This window comes from Misgurnus anguillicaudatus, chromosome 1, assembly GCF_027580225.2.
Source record: "Misgurnus anguillicaudatus chromosome 1, ASM2758022v2, whole genome shotgun sequence".
Taxonomy (NCBI): Eukaryota; Metazoa; Chordata; class Actinopteri; order Cypriniformes; family Cobitidae; genus Misgurnus; species Misgurnus anguillicaudatus.
In genome coordinates, this window is record NC_073337.2 from 9,988,977 (window position 1) to 10,009,759 (window position 20,783).

Below are 20,783 nucleotides of genomic sequence, written 5' to 3' on the forward strand. Positions count from 1 at the left end.
AACATGGGACAAAACTTTATATGGACAAAACAAACAAGAAAGATTACATTTATTATTTTACCGCACCAAATTAAAAAAATCAGTAATAGATAAACAAAATACAATTATTATAAATAAACATCAAATCAAATACTATCAAAAACTTTGCTTTGGATATTATTATTAATTATTTGATGGCAAGATCAATTCAACATATATCTTTTAAAAACACAAAAACATACATTATGTATTATTTATGAATATCGAATTTGGAAATTACAATAATAACCTTTATCAATATGCCTTTCAATCAAATGTATTTCACAGTCAATGGGAACACCCCGTGTGACGTCATCAGCGCGCGCCGTATCGGGAATCCTCGTGCTGTTGTTCGTGTGAATTCTTTATTTTCATCCTGTCTTTGAATGTAAATAAATAAGTTATGAGTTCACAGATCACTTGTGTCGGATGGGTGAAGCGAGGAGTCGCGAAAGAAATTCCGGATAAAGTAAGTGTGAATGTTATGAACTCAACCAGTGTGTGATCTACATGAACTAACTTAACTTAATAAAAACATGATGACAGGTCGAGCTGAGTAAAGAAGAGCTGCAGCGCATCATAGCAGAGGCCAGAGATGGACTCAGGTCAGGTTTTACTCTTTACAAACTCGAGTGGAAAGTAAAGCACGATATTGGTTAAAATACAAGACCAGCTTAGTTTTAAACAAAAACTTACTTTTTTTCAGGGGCCAAGAGGATGATGATGAAGAAGAGGATGATGAAGGTGTGGTCAGTGAAGAAACATCAGTCGAAGCTTCATCTGCAGTTGAAGAAGTGAAGGAAAGAAACATAAAAGAGGAGGAAGAGGAGGATGAGCTTGCTGAATATGGCCTGGATAAATATGATGAAGAAGACATTGGTGTGTCTGAAACTCTCTGCGCTGAATTTCCTGCTCATCTTGAGTAATGTTGGAAACTGATTTAGATTTTCATGGTTTTTGTCTTTTGATGCAGCAACATCAAATCTTGGAGACAGTCTGGCAGGATTGACAGTGTTTGGCACCAATGAGGAAGATCCTTACATCACCATTAAAGACACAGTGAGAAATACACACACACAATACTTGCTGTATTTGGCGTTCAGAAAATGTTAAATTATTTTAAAGAATAAAAGTTAGTGTAGTTTATCTTTATAACAGAGAAGTTACACAACCCAGTGAAGGTTTGAATACGTCATTACTATAAAATAGCACTAAAGAAATTGTCGTTTTATTATGAATGACCAAAATCTAAATTAATTTTATTTAATATCTTATGTTTTTAGCCGTATGCAAGTCTCTATTTGACTCAGTTTGTCTCTATGATCTGTGATGTGTTTTGTAGGATCAATATGAGCGAGATGATTTTCAGATCAAACCCACTGATAATCTGATTCTGGCGGGTCGGGCTGAGCGAGACTGCTGTAACCTGGAGATTTTTGGTAACCATCATCTCTCATCTACTCACTCGCTTTAAAAAAAACTTTATCTTTTCTGTACATTCACTCGTGCATTGTGTTGTCTTGTCAGTGTATAATTCAGAGGAAGATTCTCTGTATGTGCATCATGACATTCTGCTGCCCGCTTACCCGCTGTGTGTCGAGTGGCTGAACTTTGACCCCAACCCTGAAGAAACACAAGGGAATATTTCCACGTGCACGTCATCAGACCTCCACATGACCAGAAACTTGGATATAATATATAATTCATGATGGACTCACACCAAGTGTGTTTTTCATAGGGAATTACGCAGCCGTGGGGAATATGACTCCTGTGATTGACGTGTGGGATCTGGATATTGTGGATTGTTTGGAACCGGCCTTCACGTTAGGCAGCAAAAAGACGAAAAAGAAGAAATCAAAGAAGGTGCTTGATCATAGCAACTAAAATGGGAACGCAAAATGTTTTTAGATTTGAACTCCATGTTGTGTTTGTGTTTTAGAAAGCGGCCGAGCCCATCGACGGTCACACTGATGCAGTGCTGGATTTGTCCTGGAATAAAGTGGTCAGGTAAGATTTTTGAAGCACAATGCTTTAGTAAAGAGATAAAAGGTTTGACCGGACGTCCCGTCATGTGCAGGAACGTTCTAGCGAGTGCTTCTGCGGATGAGACCGTGATTCTGTGGGATCTACAGCAGGGAAAACCAGCAGCGACTCTCAAAAAACACACAGATAAGGTAGACTTACACTCAGTGGATCAGATGATTTTGTGTTTGATGTGAGACCCCAGAACTAATTCAGGCCAATTGAAATTTTGTCTTCTGTTGCAGGTTCAAACTTTGAAGTTTCACCCATTTGAGGCTCAAACTCTCATCTCAGGATCGTATGACAAGTAAACAGATCCTGCTCATGATCTTAATATCCGACCAATCGGAGCTCAGCGTTACCGTGATCGTGCCCAATCAGAGCTCTCTTTTCTTTCAGGTCTGCGATTCTGTACGACTGCCGCAGTCCAGACAACAGCCATCGGATCTGGAAGTTCAGCGGGCAGGTGGAGCGTGTGACTTGGGATCATTTCTCCCCCTGTCACTTTCTGGTGAGCGGAAGAGTCATGTTATGATTCTTCTGTTTGTTTGTTTTTATGTTATTAGCGTTTAACCTCCATGTTTCAGGTGAGCACAGAAGATGGATTCATCTACTGTCTGGACGCTCGATCTGATAAACCTGTGTTTACTCTGAGGGCTCACGATGGAGAGATATCAGGTCTACAGCTGATCTCAGTTTATGTTAAACTGTGGATGGTATGGAGGGCTGATGTCTGATCGCATACATTGTTGTCTGATCTCGGTAGGGATGGATTTGAGCAGTCAGATTCGTGGATGTCTGGTCACGTCGTCTGCAGACAAACATGTGAAGATCTGGGACATTCTAGGAGACAAACCCAACCTCATTCACTCCAGAGACATGAAAATGGTACCATAGCTCTAAAATAAATAAAAAAGTGTTCAGTGTAGTTCAGCAGCATTAGTATGTTGAGTTATACTGCAGTTTATAATAAGATTATGTAGTATTGTGTTCTAATGCCGTATTGTCTTTTAGGGTGTGATGTTCTGCGCCTCTTGTTGTCCTGATCTTCCGTTCTTGTACGCATTTGGAGGACAGCAGGACGGTCTGCGTGTGTGGGACATCAGTGATGTAGCTGCTGGTATGAAACTCGAGAAATAAGTGTTTGTTTTTTTTTGTGTGTGTGTGACTGATGCTCAAAACCCTTTTTTTTTTTTTTTTTTTTTAGTGGCGGAGGTTTTCGGCAATCGGGAACGTTTGGTGGCAAACACAGTCTCTGGCGCCTCCACCAGCAGCACAGCTAGCACAGCTGACATGGAGGTCTCCTAGCAAGGAAATTTGAGTCTGATTGAAAGATGGCAATGGAGGCGGAGAATCACGGGCGATTGTTTTATAACCAATGAGATGAACAGTGACTGTGTCCGTAACATATTTATACCATCAGAAGAAGTGTTATGAAAAGATACTAACTGTGTTTATATATGTGATATATATATACAGGCATCAGATCTTTTCTGCGTCTCTGATAAATGTTGAATTCTTTCCTTCATGAAAGATAATGTCCCTCTTTACAAAACAAGATTTAACTCCATCTTTATGTTGATGAGGTTTATGATAATGGTGATCAATACATTCTAATAGGTATCTGTATCTGTTATGAAATGGCTGGATGTTGTTTTGGGAACAACAGTAAATAAAATCATCAAAGACATTTGAATTACGAAGAACTGTCTTAATCTGTATGTATAAAATGTATTATATTATCAGCTATCCCACATTCATGTGAGGATAGATATTGTCCTTTCCAGAATCACTTAAGTGACATTTTACTAATATTCTAAAAATCTTTTTGTTTTGCTGCCCCCCAGTGGGCTACATGGGAACTACACACATACGTCACTTAAAATCGTTATGTCAAATAAATTGTCTTCATTACAAGTTTAGAGCTTATATTAAACCTGACAGGGCGTATTTTTCTCTTATTATCCACCTAATAGATTGACTTTTGTAAAGTATTGGAAAATTAATGTAAACGTTCAGATCAACAGATGTTTCCTAATACAGACTTTAAATTTCTGCCATTGACATTTTTTGCCTCTTATTCTTAAGAAAAACTGTTTCTCACAGTTTCATAATTAGTCGTGAGCCAAAAAACATGTTAAGTGTTTAAAAACGTGACGTGCTTATCGCAAGGATACAATTTTACTGCCCCCCCCCCAGTGGGCTAAGTTGGAATTGCAGGGCGCTGCCGTTATTTTAATCGAAATATAATCGTTACAATATTTTAGTCAAAAGAAATTGGTATAATCTTCGTATTAAATTTTATTATACATCTCATTGTTTTGACTAGGCTTATTTTTATTGGTTTTCCATATAATATGTTGAAAAAGCGGAGCCAGAGCGGTCACGGCGTTTGTTTCCTATCCGGAGGAATATTTTAGTTGCGCATAGAAATACATTTAATAAAAGGGCAAATACAGATGTTGTTGTTGTATTACTTTCATAGAGGGCGCTCTGAGGCTCAAACCGCCTATTAATTTTATGAAATCCTTAGATCCATCTGGGGGAAAATATATTTTTTAAACACAAATAAGAACGCACTAATGGCAACCACTATTATAAACCAGAACACTAGTATTTACAATGCATCAATTATTATTTTTTTCAATGCATCAATGCGTTTAAAAATACGTGCCTTCGTTGCGCGTGTCCTTGGCGCTTCGCCCCGCCTACATCGGGTTTTGACATTTTCTCCTTTTTTAAGCAGATCAGTGGAGCCTGTGTGAAAGCATGGCGTCGGGTCACATTAGCAGACTGGGTTGTTTCATTAAACGTATCAGCATTAGCAGAAATGTAAGACATTTTAGAGGTGAGCATTGATGTAGTAAGCAATTATTAATTCGTGTGTAACCACTGTAATATATATATATATATATATATATTATTTTTGGATGCTATTGGGTTTTAATACTCTACTGTACTTACTTGATTTACTGTACTACCCTTTAATGTTGTAGCTGGACCTGTTTTGACATCTCATAACAAGTCAACTGTTAGTGATCCATCATTCGACAACAGCAGGTGACTTTTTAATGTTAAATGTGTCTTTGTTATCAATTGTATAAGGCGTTTAAGCTGGTGGACGTTTGTTGTTATTTATCATCCAATTTATCATCATTCAGCAAGGCAGATGTGACCCATAAATTAACAATAAAATGACTCAAAATTATTTATATATTATTTAAAATATTAAGTATTTGCTTGATTGTAGTTTATCTTGTGTTGCCTGCGTTAAAATTACAATATTACTGTAATACTTTGCATTAAATCATGTCCAAGTGAATTGTGTCTTATTTCAGTAATGTGGAGATCGGAGTGACGTCTGATGGCAAAACAATAGTATGTTTTCACCCTTCAGTAGATGTCCCTTACGAGCACACACAGGTAGTGATGAAAATGTCACAAATGAATCCACGTAAATCATCCAGCATCACCTATAAAAACATGTTTTTAAGTTTTTATTCTACGTTACAGCCGATAACCAGACCTCATGTCCTCAGTAATGAGGCAGAAACACACGAGCAGGTGCTTAAAGCCAGACTGAGCAAAGAAGTCCTTCGTGACAAAAAGGCTCCAACTATAGAGGAACTCAGCAAGATGTTCTACACCACCAAACACCGCTGGTATCCAGTGGGACAGTACGTTGTCATTTTTTAATCTAAACCTCAAGCATTCTCACATGGTTCAATTGTAGTTGGGTTGTTGGCATTGTGTAATGATTTGTGATTTGTGTTTCTCCTGGCAGGTATCACATGAGACGCAGAAACCTCAATCCACCCAAAGACAGATAATACTGGACTGTTCTTCATTCTTCTTTGATGTCTGTTTTTTTACTTCCATTATAACACATTAAATAAAACTCTCCAAACAGCTGTGGGTATGGTGTGTTTGTAATTCCAAGATTTGTTCTTTTATAGCAGTATTTTTTAGTAAGAGTGTCAGTTAATAAGCTGTTTTAACTCAAAATCAGACTTAAATATGTTCCTAACCCGGTTAAGGTATTTATTCATGGAATTGTTTACATGTTGTTATACTTTTTCTTTACTAAATTTAAAAAAAAATTATTGTGAAGAGCAGTTTTAGTAGCTGAGACTAGACTACACCTTACCTCAATGCTTAAAATATAAAAAAAAAAACTATTTTAAATTTAATACATTAAATTACTTTAAATACAATTAAGACAAAAAGTTCTAAAAAGTACACAACGAAAAATGTTTGTAAAATGTATTTATTAAAAAAACGAAACTACATTTCCCAGAAAAAAACTGATCGGGCTGATGGTGACGTTATTGCCGGAAGATTTGCGCGCATGCGCTGTCGAACTAAACGCAAGGAGTAGGCAGCGGGCCACAGCGTAAACGGCATTAAAACACGAGATGGCTGGATTGCCGCGCAGGATCATTAAGGTATCATCTGTAAAATGATTATTTATGTCCAACGCGCCGTTATTTGTGCGCACTGCTAAAGCGATGCGTTATAAAGCAGTGTGAAATGGCACGTGCTGGTGGCCCGAGCTTGCGCGCTGCAGCAGGGTGGCTCCCGCGCGCTTACTATTTATACATTACAGATATTATGATCAAATAACCTTTATTAAACGAGCGCACGGATCACTATGCTCGGATCTGTGTGTTTTGTGTATAGGGCAATGATGTATATGAGCAGTGGTATTGTAACTGCATACTGGGGGATTCTGGGTGTGTTTAAAGCCCTCTGTATGACACATGAAGATGTATATGGATGCAGATGGGTCTCATCTTCAGTGGGAAACTGTTTAGACGTGTGTGCATGTGTTTTCATGACCAAAAGGGGTGGATTTGTAAATAAATCTTAGACTTTTGACATTTGGCATGTAGCCTGATCCACATCACAAAGATTCATCCACACAGATTGGGTTTATTTGGAAAAAAATGGAAGAAAGAAGTGAAATAATCGTCTCATTGAATAGAAACTATTCATTATTTATTAACAAATTCGTAACACAAAGTTGTTATCTGGTTTATTTGTTAATAAGCATCTAAATGAAAAAAATTCTGTTCACAAATGCGAAAATATTGTACATTTCAATTAACTCTATGTTAGCGCTGATTTTAACAACACCTTACCTCATAAATACGACTAATACCAAAATGCAACTGATGTGAACTGACACTTTCACTTTTTTCATATGTGGGTGTGTCTCGATAGGAAACGCAGCGCTTGTTGGCCGAGCCTGTGCCTGGTATCAAAGCGGAGCCGGATGAGGGGAACGCACGATATTTCCATGTGGTCATCGCCGGTCCACAGGATTCTCCATTTGAAGGCGGAACGTTTAAACTGGAGCTGTTCCTCCCAGAGGAATACCCCATGGCTGCTCCGAAGGTCCGTTTCATGACCAAAATCTACCACCCCAACGTGGACAAGCTGGGCAGGATTTGTCTGGACATTCTGAAAGGTGCAGCATGATCATTTGTCCTTTTTTGAATCTACACATGTTAACTAGGACACGTATTCAATGCCTGTTCATTTTTTTGTTTTGTTATATAGATAAGTGGTCTCCCGCTCTACAGATTCGCACCGTGCTGCTGTCTATCCAGGCCCTGCTGAGCGCTCCGAACCCAGACGATCCGCTGGCCAATGATGTAGCCGAACAGTGGAAGAGCAACGAGGCTCAAGCCATCGAGACAGGTGTGTTCTTTATAGTTTCGGGAACTGTTCCTAACTCTTTCTCTCCTACAGCCAGAACATGGACCAGGCTGTATGCCGGGAACAACATTGAGGTTTAGAAGAAGGAAAAGATGTTGGAAACCAAGGGTGGAACAATCTCCTCCTGTCTTCTATTGCATTTAAAGGACACTTTCTCAGACAAATTAAAATGGAAACAGAAAAAAACAAACATAAGATTTAAAACCAACTACTGCAGCCCATTGGGTGAGTGTATGATGTGTCAGTGAGTGGCTGTTCTCAGATCAGCTCAGAGCTAATGTTCGCTCCACTATTTGATCTCTCTCTGGTTCTGGCTTCGTGTAGTGACGGCCTGGGGCTTCATAACTTAGGGATTGAAGTTTCCCATCTGCTATTTTATGGTCACTACACTGTGTCCGGTCCGAATGTGTAGTTCAGTCTATCACAATCCTTCACACAGTGGCTTTGACTGGAAACGGATTGTAGGTTTGTGTGTCCTGTGCCCGACACCGGGGTAGATGGTTAATCTGTATTTGGGCAAGGGGGGCTGTTAACATGGGTCGCTTATGCTGCTTCTTGGTCAGGGACAAAATGATGTGAATTTTTGACTTTTTTTTCTTCCTGTGAAACTCTTCAGCATGTAGTTAATCCGTCTAAATCATACAACATGCATACAAAATCTGCTCTGACGTTGTTGTGCTCCAAACAAAGCTTGCGTGAATGTGTGTGTATGTAAAGGTTTGTGATTAGGCTGGTGTGGAATCTGTATGACTTGTCTGGGAAAATTAAATCTGTACATGTTCAGTTTTAGTAAAAATATTTTTTGTTATGTTATTTGGTTCGATCTCTTTATTTCAAGAGTGCTTTTTAGGTTTAAATGTGAAAATAAAATAGGGCTGCATAACAACTAATCGCAATTAATCGTTTGCAGAATAAAAGTTTTGGTTTACATCATATATATGTGTGTATTTTGTATAATAATTATGTATAAATAAATACACGTGCTTGTATAATTTTAAGAAAAATAACTGTATATATTAAGTATTCATATTTATATATAATATAAATATAAAAATGTATTTACACATGTAAATATTTCTTAAATGTATACATGCATGTGTGTGTATTTATTTATATAGATAATTATTAATTAAAATACAAACACATATTTGTTTCAGCAGTAACACCATAAACAAGCGGCTGTCGCGGTCTGCACGCAACTTCCTGTAAACTCCGCTAAGAATAAATAACAACAAAGTTCTTTAAACGTAGTTTTTTTTTATATATAACAAGCAAAAAAAACCCACACAGATTACCTAGAAAACCGATACATTCGTTATTTTCGACGAGGCATTTGTTCAAGAGATCAGTTTAGCAAAGTCAGATCATTAAAAAATACGAAACCGGAAGTAAAGTTCGGATCCAGACATGTATCGCGTCAGCGCACGCGCGTCCGATGAAACCGTCTATAACCAATTTTATTTTTTGCAAACGATTAGTTGTTATGAAGCCCTCGAAACATGTCGTGTATATATATATTCCATAACATTTATCTCAGATATCAGGTGTTGTTGGTTTGTCGGGGGAGTCACTGGATTAAATTTAGACCCCACCCTGGATATTTGTGTTTAATACTCTGTTTTACTTTGAAATATATCTCATTACAGAGGTAAGCTAAATGCCATTACATGTTGACTATAAACAGTAGCAAATAATTTTATTAGCCATTGTTTTATGAAAACACATCTGGTAATAAAAAAAGGTACATTTCCAATCGTGTGCCAGTTTAGCTTTGAATTTTTCACATGAAAGGGTGTGTGACAATAAAAACATGCATACATACATTTTCTTAATGTAAACATCCACGTAACACAACACAGATGTTTATTATTAGTACCAGTCAGAGAAACACGGTGTGGCTTCAGGTCACAGACTTGCATTAGACATTAAGCGGTAAAGGGTAAACAATAAAATCTTCAATTTTGAAATGTATTAATACCCTGCTGAAAAAAACAATAAAACCATTACAGAAAATTCCAATGGTTTCCATTAAAATACCAATAGGAACCATTAGCTTTTACCATTAAAACCCCTACACTGTAGTGTGTTTTGGGCCATATTCCATTTGAACCAATAAAAGTCCCAATAAAACCAATATAATTTTCTGTAATGGTTTTGTTTTTTTCAGCAGGGTAGTATCATCACAGTATGCTTAACTGTTAAATTGACGGACTGAACAGGTCATTTTGTAAATGTATAATCTTTAAGTGTTTGATCTCTATCCCCCGGTTTCACAGACGATGCTTAAGGCTAGTCCTAAACTAAAACACATATCTGAGCTCTCTTAACTTACAATGATAGATCTTAAAATGTGCCAATGCCATTGATTTGTCTCAAGATGCACACCAGTAATCCAAGGCATGTTCATAAAAGCTGCTAAACATCTTACTTTAAATATGGCCTAGTCATGGCTTCAGCTGAGCCTCGTCTCAATAGAGCCTTAGACTCTCACGAGATGCAAGACTGCTATGAATGCTGTCGCAGTTAATATTTTTTGCAATATTGAGAGCAGATTTTTTTTTTTAAACAAAGAAACACTGAAAGGTGTAATATAAATATAAACATCATTCTCTGTAATTATATTTGCCTGCATGAAATAATGGAAACAGTCTGCCCCTGAGCTCGGTTTTGTCATATCTAATGAGTCATTTGTTATGTCTGTAACATCTGAACAGGTACCATTACAGGATTTATAGGACGGTGACCGCATTATAATAATATCAGAGCAGGACTATGTAATGTCCTGAAATATATCCATTTCTTTTGGAAAGCTAACATTTATTTGTCAATATTATATTATTGTTTATAGTTCACATGTGTATAGGAATGCCTATGGCATGTCACGAGACCAAGAGGAGACTGGTATTTATTTTAGACAGTATAGTTTTAAATAGCAAACATCAGAGTACACATAATGCATATAGCTGAATTGGGCAGATAACTAAAAAATAACAGATTTAATCATGTTGTAGTAAAACACTAATTACTGTTTATTTTCTTTAAGTGTTGATTTTTTTTGATCAATTGAATGTCTGTAAATATTCTCATTCATTCCAATGAGTTCTTTTTTTACTTTAACCTTAAAATAAAGCCACTTTAGTAAAATAGATTTGTTCACTTTTATATGCAGGGTCAGCCCATAAAGCATCATAAAGCATCTGAATGCTGTTTTTTAGTTAAATTGTCTGTTTGTATGTATGTGTGTGTCTGTATTTATGTGTGTGTGGGGGGGCAGTGGCAGATGTTGCTCTGATCAAATTCATGTAATCTTGTTAAGGCCATGAACAGTAGAGACAGATTCACCTCCTCCTGTTTGCTGTATTGGAATCTGTAAAGCTGAACACTTATGACAAAAGTTTATTTCTATAATGTTGGGGTCTGATTTACAAAAATCTAATGATGTTGAATTTGAAGTTAGTTTATCCAGTCATCACTAACAAGATGTAAAAAATAAAAATAAAGTCATGATGACTGCAGATTTCAACAATCTGTGTGAATCTGTGTCTCAAGTTAGTTCCCTGTCATTAGCCTAAATACACTTGGATTTTATTGATGTTAATATTATATCCAAAAATCAATTGTGATTCTGGTTTTAAATAAACAAACAAGAAGCAAAGAGAAAATCTGGATGTTTCTTGTCTTGAGGCATCAATGAAGGTTATCGAATCTGGTAGATAATAACAAGTTCTTACTTCATCATGTGTACATAGTAAAGATAACAGAAGATCTTCTCAAATTCTTTTCGTCAAAGTTAAACAATGTCCTCACAATTGAATCAGATCACTATCTCAGATAAAAACATTGAATGCCAAAGTCCAGTGCTCAATGAGCTTTAAGAAAGGGCGACTTGCAGTAGCCTATACTATTAAAATTTACCATAATAAAGTCCAAAAACCATTGTATTATAATGGTATCCTGTTTCTTTATTGTAAGTTAAATAAAATGGCACAAAGCATTTAATTTATTGTATTTGTAGCCTATTTATCAAGATTCGTGCATTATTTATATTGTATTAGGCGACCGCACTAAAATCACTGTAATATTGTTTTGTGGATACTGCAACTGAAGTGTCTGTTAGTCTGTACGCAAGGCCATAATAAAACATCAACAAAAAAACGTGTGTAATCTAGAAAATATTCTCAAATGAATAAGAGATCAGTTAGGTCCTGTCTGCGGTATGTGACAGGAGATCACGCAGTATGCGGTAACGCAGTTCACGGAGTCACCAGACGGAGGCGGAATTACGAATCCTACTACGGCAAGTGTTAAGTATATGAATATTAATTGGGTTTTGATGACATCACGATTCCCTTTAAAAGCCAAGTATTAGCTCATGAATAGTAAATGCTTTAGACTGACGTTGCTTGGTAACCGTCCAATGTCGACGGTTTAGCTTATGAATATTAAGCACCAATCCGTCAACATAGTAATATTTGTAAATTCGCACCCGGCCCACAACACTCGTATATATACCGGGGGAAAATTAGATATTTTAACGTGGAAATGGATAACGTCAGTCGATAAGGAGCACAAGAAATTGAACACAGGGAGCAATGCTTTACAAAAGGATTTAAAATCAACGCAACCCCTTAGGTTCGGTTCTGGTCCGCCTCTCGCGCTGTCTCTGACCGTCGGTGGTGACTCACGGTGCTTGGGCCGTTCACGGAGCATTGCTGACCGGTCGGATTTATCCACGGAGGGACCGAGGCTATTTTAGCATGAAGTTCAAACCGAACCAGACGCGGACGTACGACCGGGAGGGATTCAAGCGGCGCGCGGCGTGTCTGTGCTTCAGAAACGATCGGGAGGATGAGGTACGGAACCGGGAGAAAATGATTCATAACACGCACTGACACTTCCATCTGGATACATAAGAACATACAGATAGAAATCAGCCTGTCGTACACATGCAATCATGTGATATAATCTTCATCACTGATGTATTTCATCATAGGTCATTTATTAATCAATAACAAAAATGACACAGCACGCCGTATAAACAGACAACGTATACACAGATTCATTTTTGTGTTTATGCTTTGATTTCAAATTTTTTGTTCAAAAGCATTGTGTGTTCTTAAAAATAAAGTTTTGTCAGGATGTTAACAACTAAATATTGCAGGTCTTTTTAAAATTTTGTTGTAATCTAGAACACATCTCTTCATTTCATTCTCATCCAGGTAATCTGTCAAGCAACAGCCAACTGGCCAAAATCCAATTGATCCTAATTAGCCAAGAAAACTTGTTTCAACTGCATAAAACCCCATTACAGACCCTATCTATCTATCTATCTATCTATCTATCTATCTATCTATCTAAAGCATGTCACTGGAGTGGTGTTATGTCCTTGCACACATGCTGTCTGTGACTTATAGTGACTTGCAGGCACTTTAGACTGTCAGTCACTAGGCCTCTATAGTGCAGTTATGCAATAAATGCACGTCAGATTGCAGCTCAATGAATCCCCCACCTTGTTTTTGCATGTACACATCAGTACCAGGTTAGTTGATTTCTTAGAAAATACTGTCTTGAAAAGACTTGCTCTCAATGCAGGTGTGTGTTATTTAGCAACGTATATCACACCCACTCTTTTAAAAATAAAGGTGCTTCATGATACCAAAGAAGAACCTTTTCTGTCTAAATGTGCACCTTTAACATCTGAAAATATGTTTAAAATGTATAAAAGAAACGGTTCTTTGTGTAACCAAAACAGCTTTAAGCTGTGAAGAACCTTTAAGCACCTTTATTTTTAAGATTGTGACACCATGTGCAGAATGACATAACACAAAAACACATCGTTGTCTTATCAAGTCATTTCAGATCTTGTACTAAAAGTTGTTTTTCTCTTATCAGCAGTACAGGGAAGTGAAGTAGTCATGACTACGTCTTTATAAATGATCACATTGCTTAAATACCATGATTAATATTTATAGTGTGGGAGTTTTTGTGGACATATTAGTACATTTTGTTATTTATTAACCACATTATAAACCTAAACTTGCTAAAATATGAGTGATAATACACATAAGTTAAGTCTGTATGTTTTTTTAAAAAAATATTATACATGAAGTGTGTCAGTGGCCGACGCTTTCCTTGTATCTGAGTAACCGAACAGAGAGACGTGTGTTGCCTGAGCCGTCGGGTGGGATAGAGGTATTGCTAGTGTAAATCTGGGCTTGTATGAGTGCCCCACATTCTCACTGTAGCTTTCCACAAAAAAAGTGGCACGTTAGCTCACGCCCCCCTCGGCACACTGATCCCAGACCAGCTCCGTAAACACCTCGAGTGATCCGCAGTCAGTGCATGTCTGATTGGGCTGATTTGAAATGGCTGCTCTTTGTGTCTGAGTGAATGAGGGCGAGCAGGGGGCCAAGGAGGATCAGCGAGCACACGAAATTCCGTCCAAATCCTTCCCGTTCCTCTCAGATTCAATAACAACAACAACAAGGTCTGCGAGTGTGTTACATAATTAAAAATGCCATCAATGTGTCTCATACACCTTATGCTACAGGTGTTTTCAGAAAATGTATGTATTACAGTAATCACTGTCATCTTGTGTTTGGTTTTTATATAGTATCGGTTTCCTGGAATCTGTCTCAGGTTCGTGTGGTGTTAATCGTCTGTTTTTATTGCAAACACGGCACATGGATAGATTTGAATATCTTTTAACAGGCCACACATCCATACACACAGATTTGACTGTTAAGCCAGTTTACTGAGTTTTTATGTGCATCAGGGTTCATTTGTGAAGAAATTTTGGTATTATCTGATCCACTTAACACCACATTTGAATCCATTACAGATATTTCCTAAGATTTTTCCTAAAAACAGTGCATAAAGGTCTGCGCGTTCCTGAAACGTCCGGTTGCTTCAGGCTGAATGTCCTTGTGATAAGTTCATGGTGACCTTCTATGAAAGTCAAACAAACCATGGTGTATAGATTGCTCTTCATTACAATATGAAGGATAAATCTTCCGAAACAGATATTCGTAATGTTTTTATGATACTTGGCTAACATGTTTGAAGAATACAGCTGTGTTCAGATCAACTGGAACAAGTGCTGAATGTAAATAGTAGATGTGTGAGTGTGTTCTGTACACACAACCTTCAGATGATGTGTGTATAAACTGGCTTTCCTTAATCATTTTCCAAACCCAAACACTGAGTCTGCTGGCTCTCTTTCAGGAGGTCATCTATTCGCTCACTGTGAGCTCTGTTGCACATTTTGTAAAAATCGCCTCACGCTACCTCAGTCTGGCCTGGAACATCACAAGTGACAACATGAACCCGAGAGATCAACATGATCATGATGATGATGTCACAGTTATCAATCCCACAATCCTCTTAGTGCAGGAGACACCTGAGGGCCTATCAGCAGCTGGAGGATTAACCCATCAGAGGTCATAGAGCAAGATGTACTGCTGACAAAAGTTCAGATCTGCTCTACCCATCTGTCACATTTGGATAGATTTGTAAAACATTTGCTGTTGGTAAAATCATCTAATGATGCATCTAGATGACGCATATTAATTGTGTTTTCCGCAGGTTCTATTGGTCAGCAGCAGTAGGAACCCAGATCAGTGGATTGTTCCTGGTGGAGGTATGGAACCAGAAGAAGAGCCGTGTGGAGCAGCGGTACGAGAGGTTTTTGAAGAGGTGGGTCAACCTAACAGCTAACACCACCAACCGTCATGTAAATTGAATCATCATATTAGTTTTTGGTATTATATAATCTGTTTTTTTTTTCTCCAGTGCATATTAAAAAGCTCATTCAATGTGGGTATTACATTATTCATCGGACCGGTGTGTTCTCATAGTTGCATTTAATTTAATAGATTTAGCCCACTCATGTAAAAGAGTCAAGTGAGGTCAGACCGCCCAGTCTTTACTGTCTTATCTTGCCAGCCCAGAACATTCAACAATCTACTTTGGAGGAGGACGCCACTGTTTTTCGGTGTTTTACTATGTTCTTGCCTCGGCTTGGACGGATTGGTGCAGACCTATCTTTTTTCAGTGTGTGCACTTCATCTTTGTGCAGCGTATCGTGAATGTGTTAGCATTTAGCCTAGCCCCATTCATTCCTTAGGATCCAAACAGGAATGAATTTAGAAGCCACTAAACACTTCCATGTTTTCCCTATTTAAAGACTGTACATGAGTAGTTACACAAGTAAGTATGGTGGCACAAAATAGGATCTACGCCGTAGCTACGTCGTAGGCTATCCGTAGCCTGTGCGTAGCTCTGCGTAGCCTGACGCGCACCTCACAAAAAATTTAACAGCGCGTCAGATCTACGCGGACCTCAAGCGCTGTGATTGGTCCACCAGAACCCCTCCCGTCAGGTAAAAAAACTGCGTCATAGGTATTTCCGTTTGTGACGGTGAAAACAAAGATGAGCCAAGTTGAGGAGTGATTTAACTCAAACTGCATCAAAAGTCACTGTTTATTTACTTCCATCGTTGCTGGTCTTCTCAAATTATACACAACAAGTTGCTGTTTCTTCTTCGTTTGTGGGTTAACTTGCTAGGCTTCTTCTTCTTTCACGTTTGTGCTGCTATGGTTACACGCGTGGATACTGCCTACCAGCGGTCGCGCGTGTGCTTGCACGTCGACGCGGACGACAACGCAAAAGTATAAATGAAAACCGACGCGGAACTTACGCCGTCGCTGCTACGCCGTAGGACCTACGCACGACTATAACGAGCCCTGCACTTAGTTTGTAATATTGACAGAGGTTTGAGCGAGAGGGGGAGTAAGCAGGTATGATGATGTTACTGCACGCCAAGGTCAAAGTTCTGCAAGCTGGGTGCTCTTCCGCCACACAATATAGTTCTCTTTTTTTTTTAAATCGTCACATTTTACTTTGTGCCACCATACTTACTCATGTACCTACTCATGTAGCAGTGTTTAAGTGGGGAGAACATGGAGGTGTTTGGTGGCTTCTGGATTCATCCCTGTTTGGATCCTGGGGAATGAATGGGGCTGGGCTGGGTGCTAACATAGTCACAACGCACTGTACAAAGATTAAGTGCACACATTGAAAAAAGATAGGTATGTATTGGTGCGTCTGGGTTGAGGTAAGAACATAGTAAAATTTTGAAAGCGGTGATGTGTTCCTTTAAACGACTGTAGGGAATCTCATGGATATGAGTGAAGAATATGGTGAAGAAACTTTAGATTTGATTTCTATCTCTCTCCCTTAGGCTGGAGTAAAGGGTAAACTGGGACGTTTACTAGGTGTGTTCGAGGTAAGGCTCTAATTTTTTTTGTTTTTATTGTGGTAGTTTGCAATGTGACGTGATCAGTGTTGGGGAAAGTTACTTTTAAAAGTAATGCATTACAGTATTAAGTTACTTCCAAAAAAGTAACTATTTGTTACTTAGTTACTTTTCATGGAAAGTATTGTTACTTTTTAGTTACTTCTCCGTTACTTTTTCTTGGCTGAGGCTTGATTTCTTTCAGGCCTTGCAGGTGTTTTTAATGACTGAAAAGTTCTGCATTCAGAAATTGCATACTAATTAATTAAACAAAAAAGTAACTTGCATTACTTTTTGGAAAAGTAACTCAAATATTAATGTGTACATTTAAAAAATAATGCGTTACTTTACTTTAGAAAAGTAATATTATTATGTAATGCACGTTACTTGTAATGCACGTTACTCGTAATGCACGTTACTTGTAATGCGTTACCCCCAATACTGGACGTGATGATAGTCCCTCATACTGAACGTTTTTCTTTTCATCTGCAGCAAAATCAAGATCGCAAACACAGGACGTATGTGTATGTGCTGATCGTTACAGAGACTCTTGATGCCTGGGAGGACTCAGTCAACATCGGTGAGTGTGCACAGTTTGTGGGTTTGTATTTGTGATTCTGCCCTAAGGGTCATTTTTACTTTATAATGTCAGCATTTATTTAACTGGCACAGAAAAATCCTGAAAATCTATGTTATGCCAGAATGGTTTCAGAAATGCAGGAAAATCTGACCTTTTAACATGGCCAATGTTTGTATTAACACCAAAATTCCTAATTTTATTACTGTACTAAAAGAATAATGTTTTAATACTCATTGTCATATTTCCATATTTTAAAGGGGACGTTTCAGAAGACTTTTAAGATGTCAAATAAATTGTTGGTGTCCCCAGAGTACATATGTGAAGTTCTAGCTCAAAATACCATATAGAAAATTATTATAGCATGTTTAAATTGCCACTTTGTAGGTGTGAGCAAAAATTTGGGTGTCCTTTAAAATGCAAATGAACTGATCTCTGCACTAAATGGCAGTGCTGTGGTGGTTGGATAGGTGGTTTTAATAACACTTATTGATATTTTTAGATAAAAATAATCAAATCTGACCCCACTTTCTTTTTCCATTGATGTTTGTCATGTGTAATTCATATTTTTATTATGCTTTACTGATACTGCAGTTTTTCCTCTGTAGGCCGTAAGCGAGAGTGGTTTTCTGTTGATGAAGCCATCAAAGTTCTTCAGATCCACAAGCCCGTTCACGCCGAGTATCTGAGACGTCTACGTATCAGTCGCCCATCCACCAACAACGGCAACCTGCTTTTACCCCAAACATCTGCCAACAACCTGACACCTCTCTTCAACATGCCAGCATCAGCTAACCGTAGATAGGACACAAACCTAACGCCACACAGACATACTGTACACACATCCCAACGGACCTCTGTCTAATAGACAGTCACCCAAAAACCACTGACACACACGGCACACTCCAGAGCATAACTGTTTTCATGAATCCAACCGCTTCGACACCTTTGGGACGTTCTTTCAAGGGACAAACCAAAGTCATTTCTGCGTCTGTGTGGACGTTCTGGTCAAGGATGCCTTAACGATTTTTTAACGTTGGTTTTGATAACTGTTCCTAACATCTATTTGGTTTCAGTTAACTGTGTAATACATTTGACCAGCTTAACAAATGAGTTACCTGGAAGTGCACTTCCTTAACCACTGTCACCTACAGAGCTCGGCATTCTGGGATTGTCATTTCATTCAACTTCAGCGTTTTACCTCACCGATTGATTTCACGCCGTAAGCGCTGTAATAACTCTAAACCTCCCTTTAAGACGAGCCCTTTAAATGCTCCCTTAACTGCTGCTCCTGATGCTGGTAGAACCGAATCTCTCTGAGATTCAGAATGATGAGATAAAGATTGTACAGAACGGGAGGGTCATCATCATTTTCAAATGTGTTGTGTCATGCTCTGATTTAGAAAAGGGTTTGTAAATATATTAAAAGACAGAAGATGTCAAATAATGTATCATGGTTTTTAACTGAAATGCAAATGTATTAACCTTTTCAGCTCTTAACACTTTGAATGAGCTTATTGTTTAGATGATTTTAAAAAGAACAAAACTGTGAATTTTGTCAGAGGAAAGAAAATTATATTATATTATTAGCTAAAACTCGCAGAACATCAAAAATATTTTGCTTAATATAAAAACATATTTTAGGACCATTGTCATTTTTTTGCATTGTGACACTACTACTTACTACTGTAAAGCAAAAAAATATGTTTAAATACTAAATTACAATAAGTAGAAAGTAAGTATAAGTAAAATTTACACATAATTACAAGTTATGGTACTAAAAATGTGTTAGTTAGTAATGTCACAATGCCAAAATCTTAATGATTCTAGAAATATGCCAGATTTAATTTATGCACAATGTACTTTCATGTTTCTATTGATTTGGGGGTTAAGTGTGATCTGAGGTGTCATGAGATTTATCCTAATCAGATTTTGGCAGATCTGAGATTTGGGTGCCTTTATCCTCTTCAAAACCTAAACACGTACTGTCATTTTGTCTTCAAACACTGATGAATCGATCTTAAAAGAGGCTGATCTGAATTCATCTCTCTACTCAATGTTCAGGTTATTATTCACTGGGGGAAGGTACTGGTCTCAGATCAGTGTTACATGCTCTGCTGCAATGACACACATTTAAATTGAACAAATCACTCCTCAAGTTAAATGTATTGATGGATTCTGACATTTCATGGATTTGCTGACCTTGGTGTGTGTGTTTGTGTTTTGATATGTGAAGGAGAACAGGTCAGCATCTTTAGTTTGAATGAGTTGTAATTGTACAAATGTTTTTTATATATATAATTCCCAATATTAATGTGAAGTATTTAAAGACGAAAAACTAACAATGACATTTCTTAACAAATGTTACTGTTTTAGTAAAAAGCAAAAACGGGAGTGTTATTCTCCACACAGTATGTACTACCGTCTGATATTTCTGATGAAATGCATACAAGTCTGAAGGTCTCAAGATGTTTATGGGTTTGGTAGATTTAAAAGAAAGTCTCTTACCTGCTTTGTTGCCAACGGGTCCACGGTTTCAACATGTTTACCGTAATCTGTACAGATGTTAATGATATTTTTATTTGTCAATAAAGATTGTATCACATTAAAAAGAAGCAATGTTTGACTCTGGAGAACATAAAGACACATGTCGGCTATCTGATAAAAAACTTTTTGCTAGCTAAACGCAGTCGTTCTCAAACTGGGGGTCCGGAGATGGAGCCAGGGGGCCCCAGTTTAATGACATTTTATAAAATACATTAATTTATCATGAATTCTGTGTATTTAAACCTTACTTACCAACAGCACTACATTGCATAATTGAATATGTTTTGTTTAATTCAAATTTTTAGTTTTAAAATGTTTTATGTCATAAATTTTCTTTGGGGGGCCACAAAAGGATTGCACCGTAGCCTACTCAAGGGGGGGGCACACGCTGAAAAAATTTAAGCACCACTGTGGCGACCATAGTTACGCATAAATAGTTACATATAACTAGATACTACAGACCTTTTTATATAAATTAATAAATGAAATAATTGTGATAATGACTGTGTGTCATAGTAGTAGTGTGATAATAGTAACTGTGAAAAGGAGATTATTTTGCATCTGTTTTATCATTGTCAAGACTTTTCTGGAAAGATGTATGGA

The 20,783-nt window shown here is 37.7% G+C and overlaps 4 protein-coding genes across 4 annotated transcripts; all 4 read left to right on the forward strand.

The window, feature by feature from the left end:
* The first annotated feature begins 306 nt into the window (after window positions 1-306).
* Window positions 307-3,736, forward strand: pwp1 (PWP1 homolog, endonuclein). The gene is made up of 15 exons (XM_073863177.1): window positions 307-487; window positions 565-623; window positions 725-897; window positions 992-1,077; window positions 1,361-1,457; window positions 1,546-1,654; window positions 1,755-1,881; window positions 1,958-2,025; window positions 2,096-2,192; window positions 2,286-2,347; window positions 2,440-2,551; window positions 2,628-2,718; window positions 2,807-2,928; window positions 3,055-3,160; window positions 3,248-3,736. Exons 1-15 carry the CDS (start codon window positions 422-424, stop codon window positions 3,346-3,348), a joined length of 1,476 nt encoding a protein of 491 aa, XP_073719278.1. The 5' UTR covers window positions 307-421; the 3' UTR covers window positions 3,349-3,736.
* Window positions 3,737-4,727: 991 nt separating this feature from the next.
* On the forward strand, window positions 4,728-5,951 carry mrpl42 (mitochondrial ribosomal protein L42). Its single transcript, XM_055189972.2, has 5 exons — window positions 4,728-4,888; window positions 5,037-5,100; window positions 5,379-5,463; window positions 5,554-5,717; window positions 5,825-5,951. Exons 1-5 carry the CDS (start codon window positions 4,810-4,812, stop codon window positions 5,868-5,870), a joined length of 438 nt encoding a protein of 145 aa, XP_055045947.2. The 5' UTR covers window positions 4,728-4,809; the 3' UTR covers window positions 5,871-5,951.
* Window positions 5,952-6,330: 379 nt separating this feature from the next.
* Window positions 6,331-8,574, forward strand: ube2nb (ubiquitin-conjugating enzyme E2Nb). The gene is made up of 4 exons (XM_055189970.2): window positions 6,331-6,485; window positions 7,264-7,510; window positions 7,603-7,743; window positions 7,795-8,574. Exons 1-4 carry the CDS (start codon window positions 6,456-6,458, stop codon window positions 7,839-7,841), a joined length of 465 nt encoding a protein of 154 aa, XP_055045945.1. The 5' UTR covers window positions 6,331-6,455; the 3' UTR covers window positions 7,842-8,574.
* A 3,612-nt stretch (window positions 8,575-12,186) lies between these two features.
* nudt4b (nudix (nucleoside diphosphate linked moiety X)-type motif 4b) lies at window positions 12,187-20,248 on the forward strand. The gene is made up of 5 exons (XM_055189969.2): window positions 12,187-12,614; window positions 15,346-15,456; window positions 17,003-17,047; window positions 17,549-17,636; window positions 18,242-20,248. The coding sequence occupies exons 1-5, from the start codon at window positions 12,519-12,521 to the stop codon at window positions 18,436-18,438; spliced, it is 537 nt and encodes a 178-aa protein (XP_055045944.1). The 5' UTR covers window positions 12,187-12,518; the 3' UTR covers window positions 18,439-20,248.
* Window positions 20,249-20,783: the final 535 nt, after the last annotated feature.

Coding starts and splice junctions, on each gene's coding strand:
- pwp1 (XM_073863177.1), top strand. CDS start 422: ATGAGTTCACAGATCACTTGTGTCGGATGGGTGAAGCGAGGAGTCGCG. Junction 1,655..1,754: donor CCCAACCCTGAAGAAACACA/AGGGAATATTTC, acceptor TGTGTTTTTCAT/AGGGAATTACGCAGCCGTGG. Junction 2,552..2,627: donor TCTCCCCCTGTCACTTTCTG/GTGAGCGGAAGA, acceptor TCCATGTTTCAG/GTGAGCACAGAAGATGGATT.
- mrpl42 (XM_055189972.2), top strand. CDS start 4,810: ATGGCGTCGGGTCACATTAGCAGACTGGGTTGTTTCATTAAACGTATC. Junction 4,889..5,036: donor AAATGTAAGACATTTTAGAG/GTGAGCATTGAT, acceptor TTAATGTTGTAG/CTGGACCTGTTTTGACATCT. Junction 5,464..5,553: donor TCCCTTACGAGCACACACAG/GTAGTGATGAAA, acceptor TCTACGTTACAG/CCGATAACCAGACCTCATGT.
- ube2nb (XM_055189970.2), top strand. CDS start 6,456: ATGGCTGGATTGCCGCGCAGGATCATTAAG. Junction 6,486..7,263: donor TGCCGCGCAGGATCATTAAG/GTATCATCTGTA, acceptor GTGTCTCGATAG/GAAACGCAGCGCTTGTTGGC. Junction 7,511..7,602: donor TTGTCTGGACATTCTGAAAG/GTGCAGCATGAT, acceptor TTTGTTATATAG/ATAAGTGGTCTCCCGCTCTA.
- nudt4b (XM_055189969.2), top strand. CDS start 12,519: ATGAAGTTCAAACCGAACCAGACGCGGACGTACGACCGGGAGGGATTC. Junction 12,615..15,345: donor GAAACGATCGGGAGGATGAG/GTACGGAACCGG, acceptor TGTTTTCCGCAG/GTTCTATTGGTCAGCAGCAG. Junction 17,048..17,548: donor GTTTACTAGGTGTGTTCGAG/GTAAGGCTCTAA, acceptor TTTCATCTGCAG/CAAAATCAAGATCGCAAACA.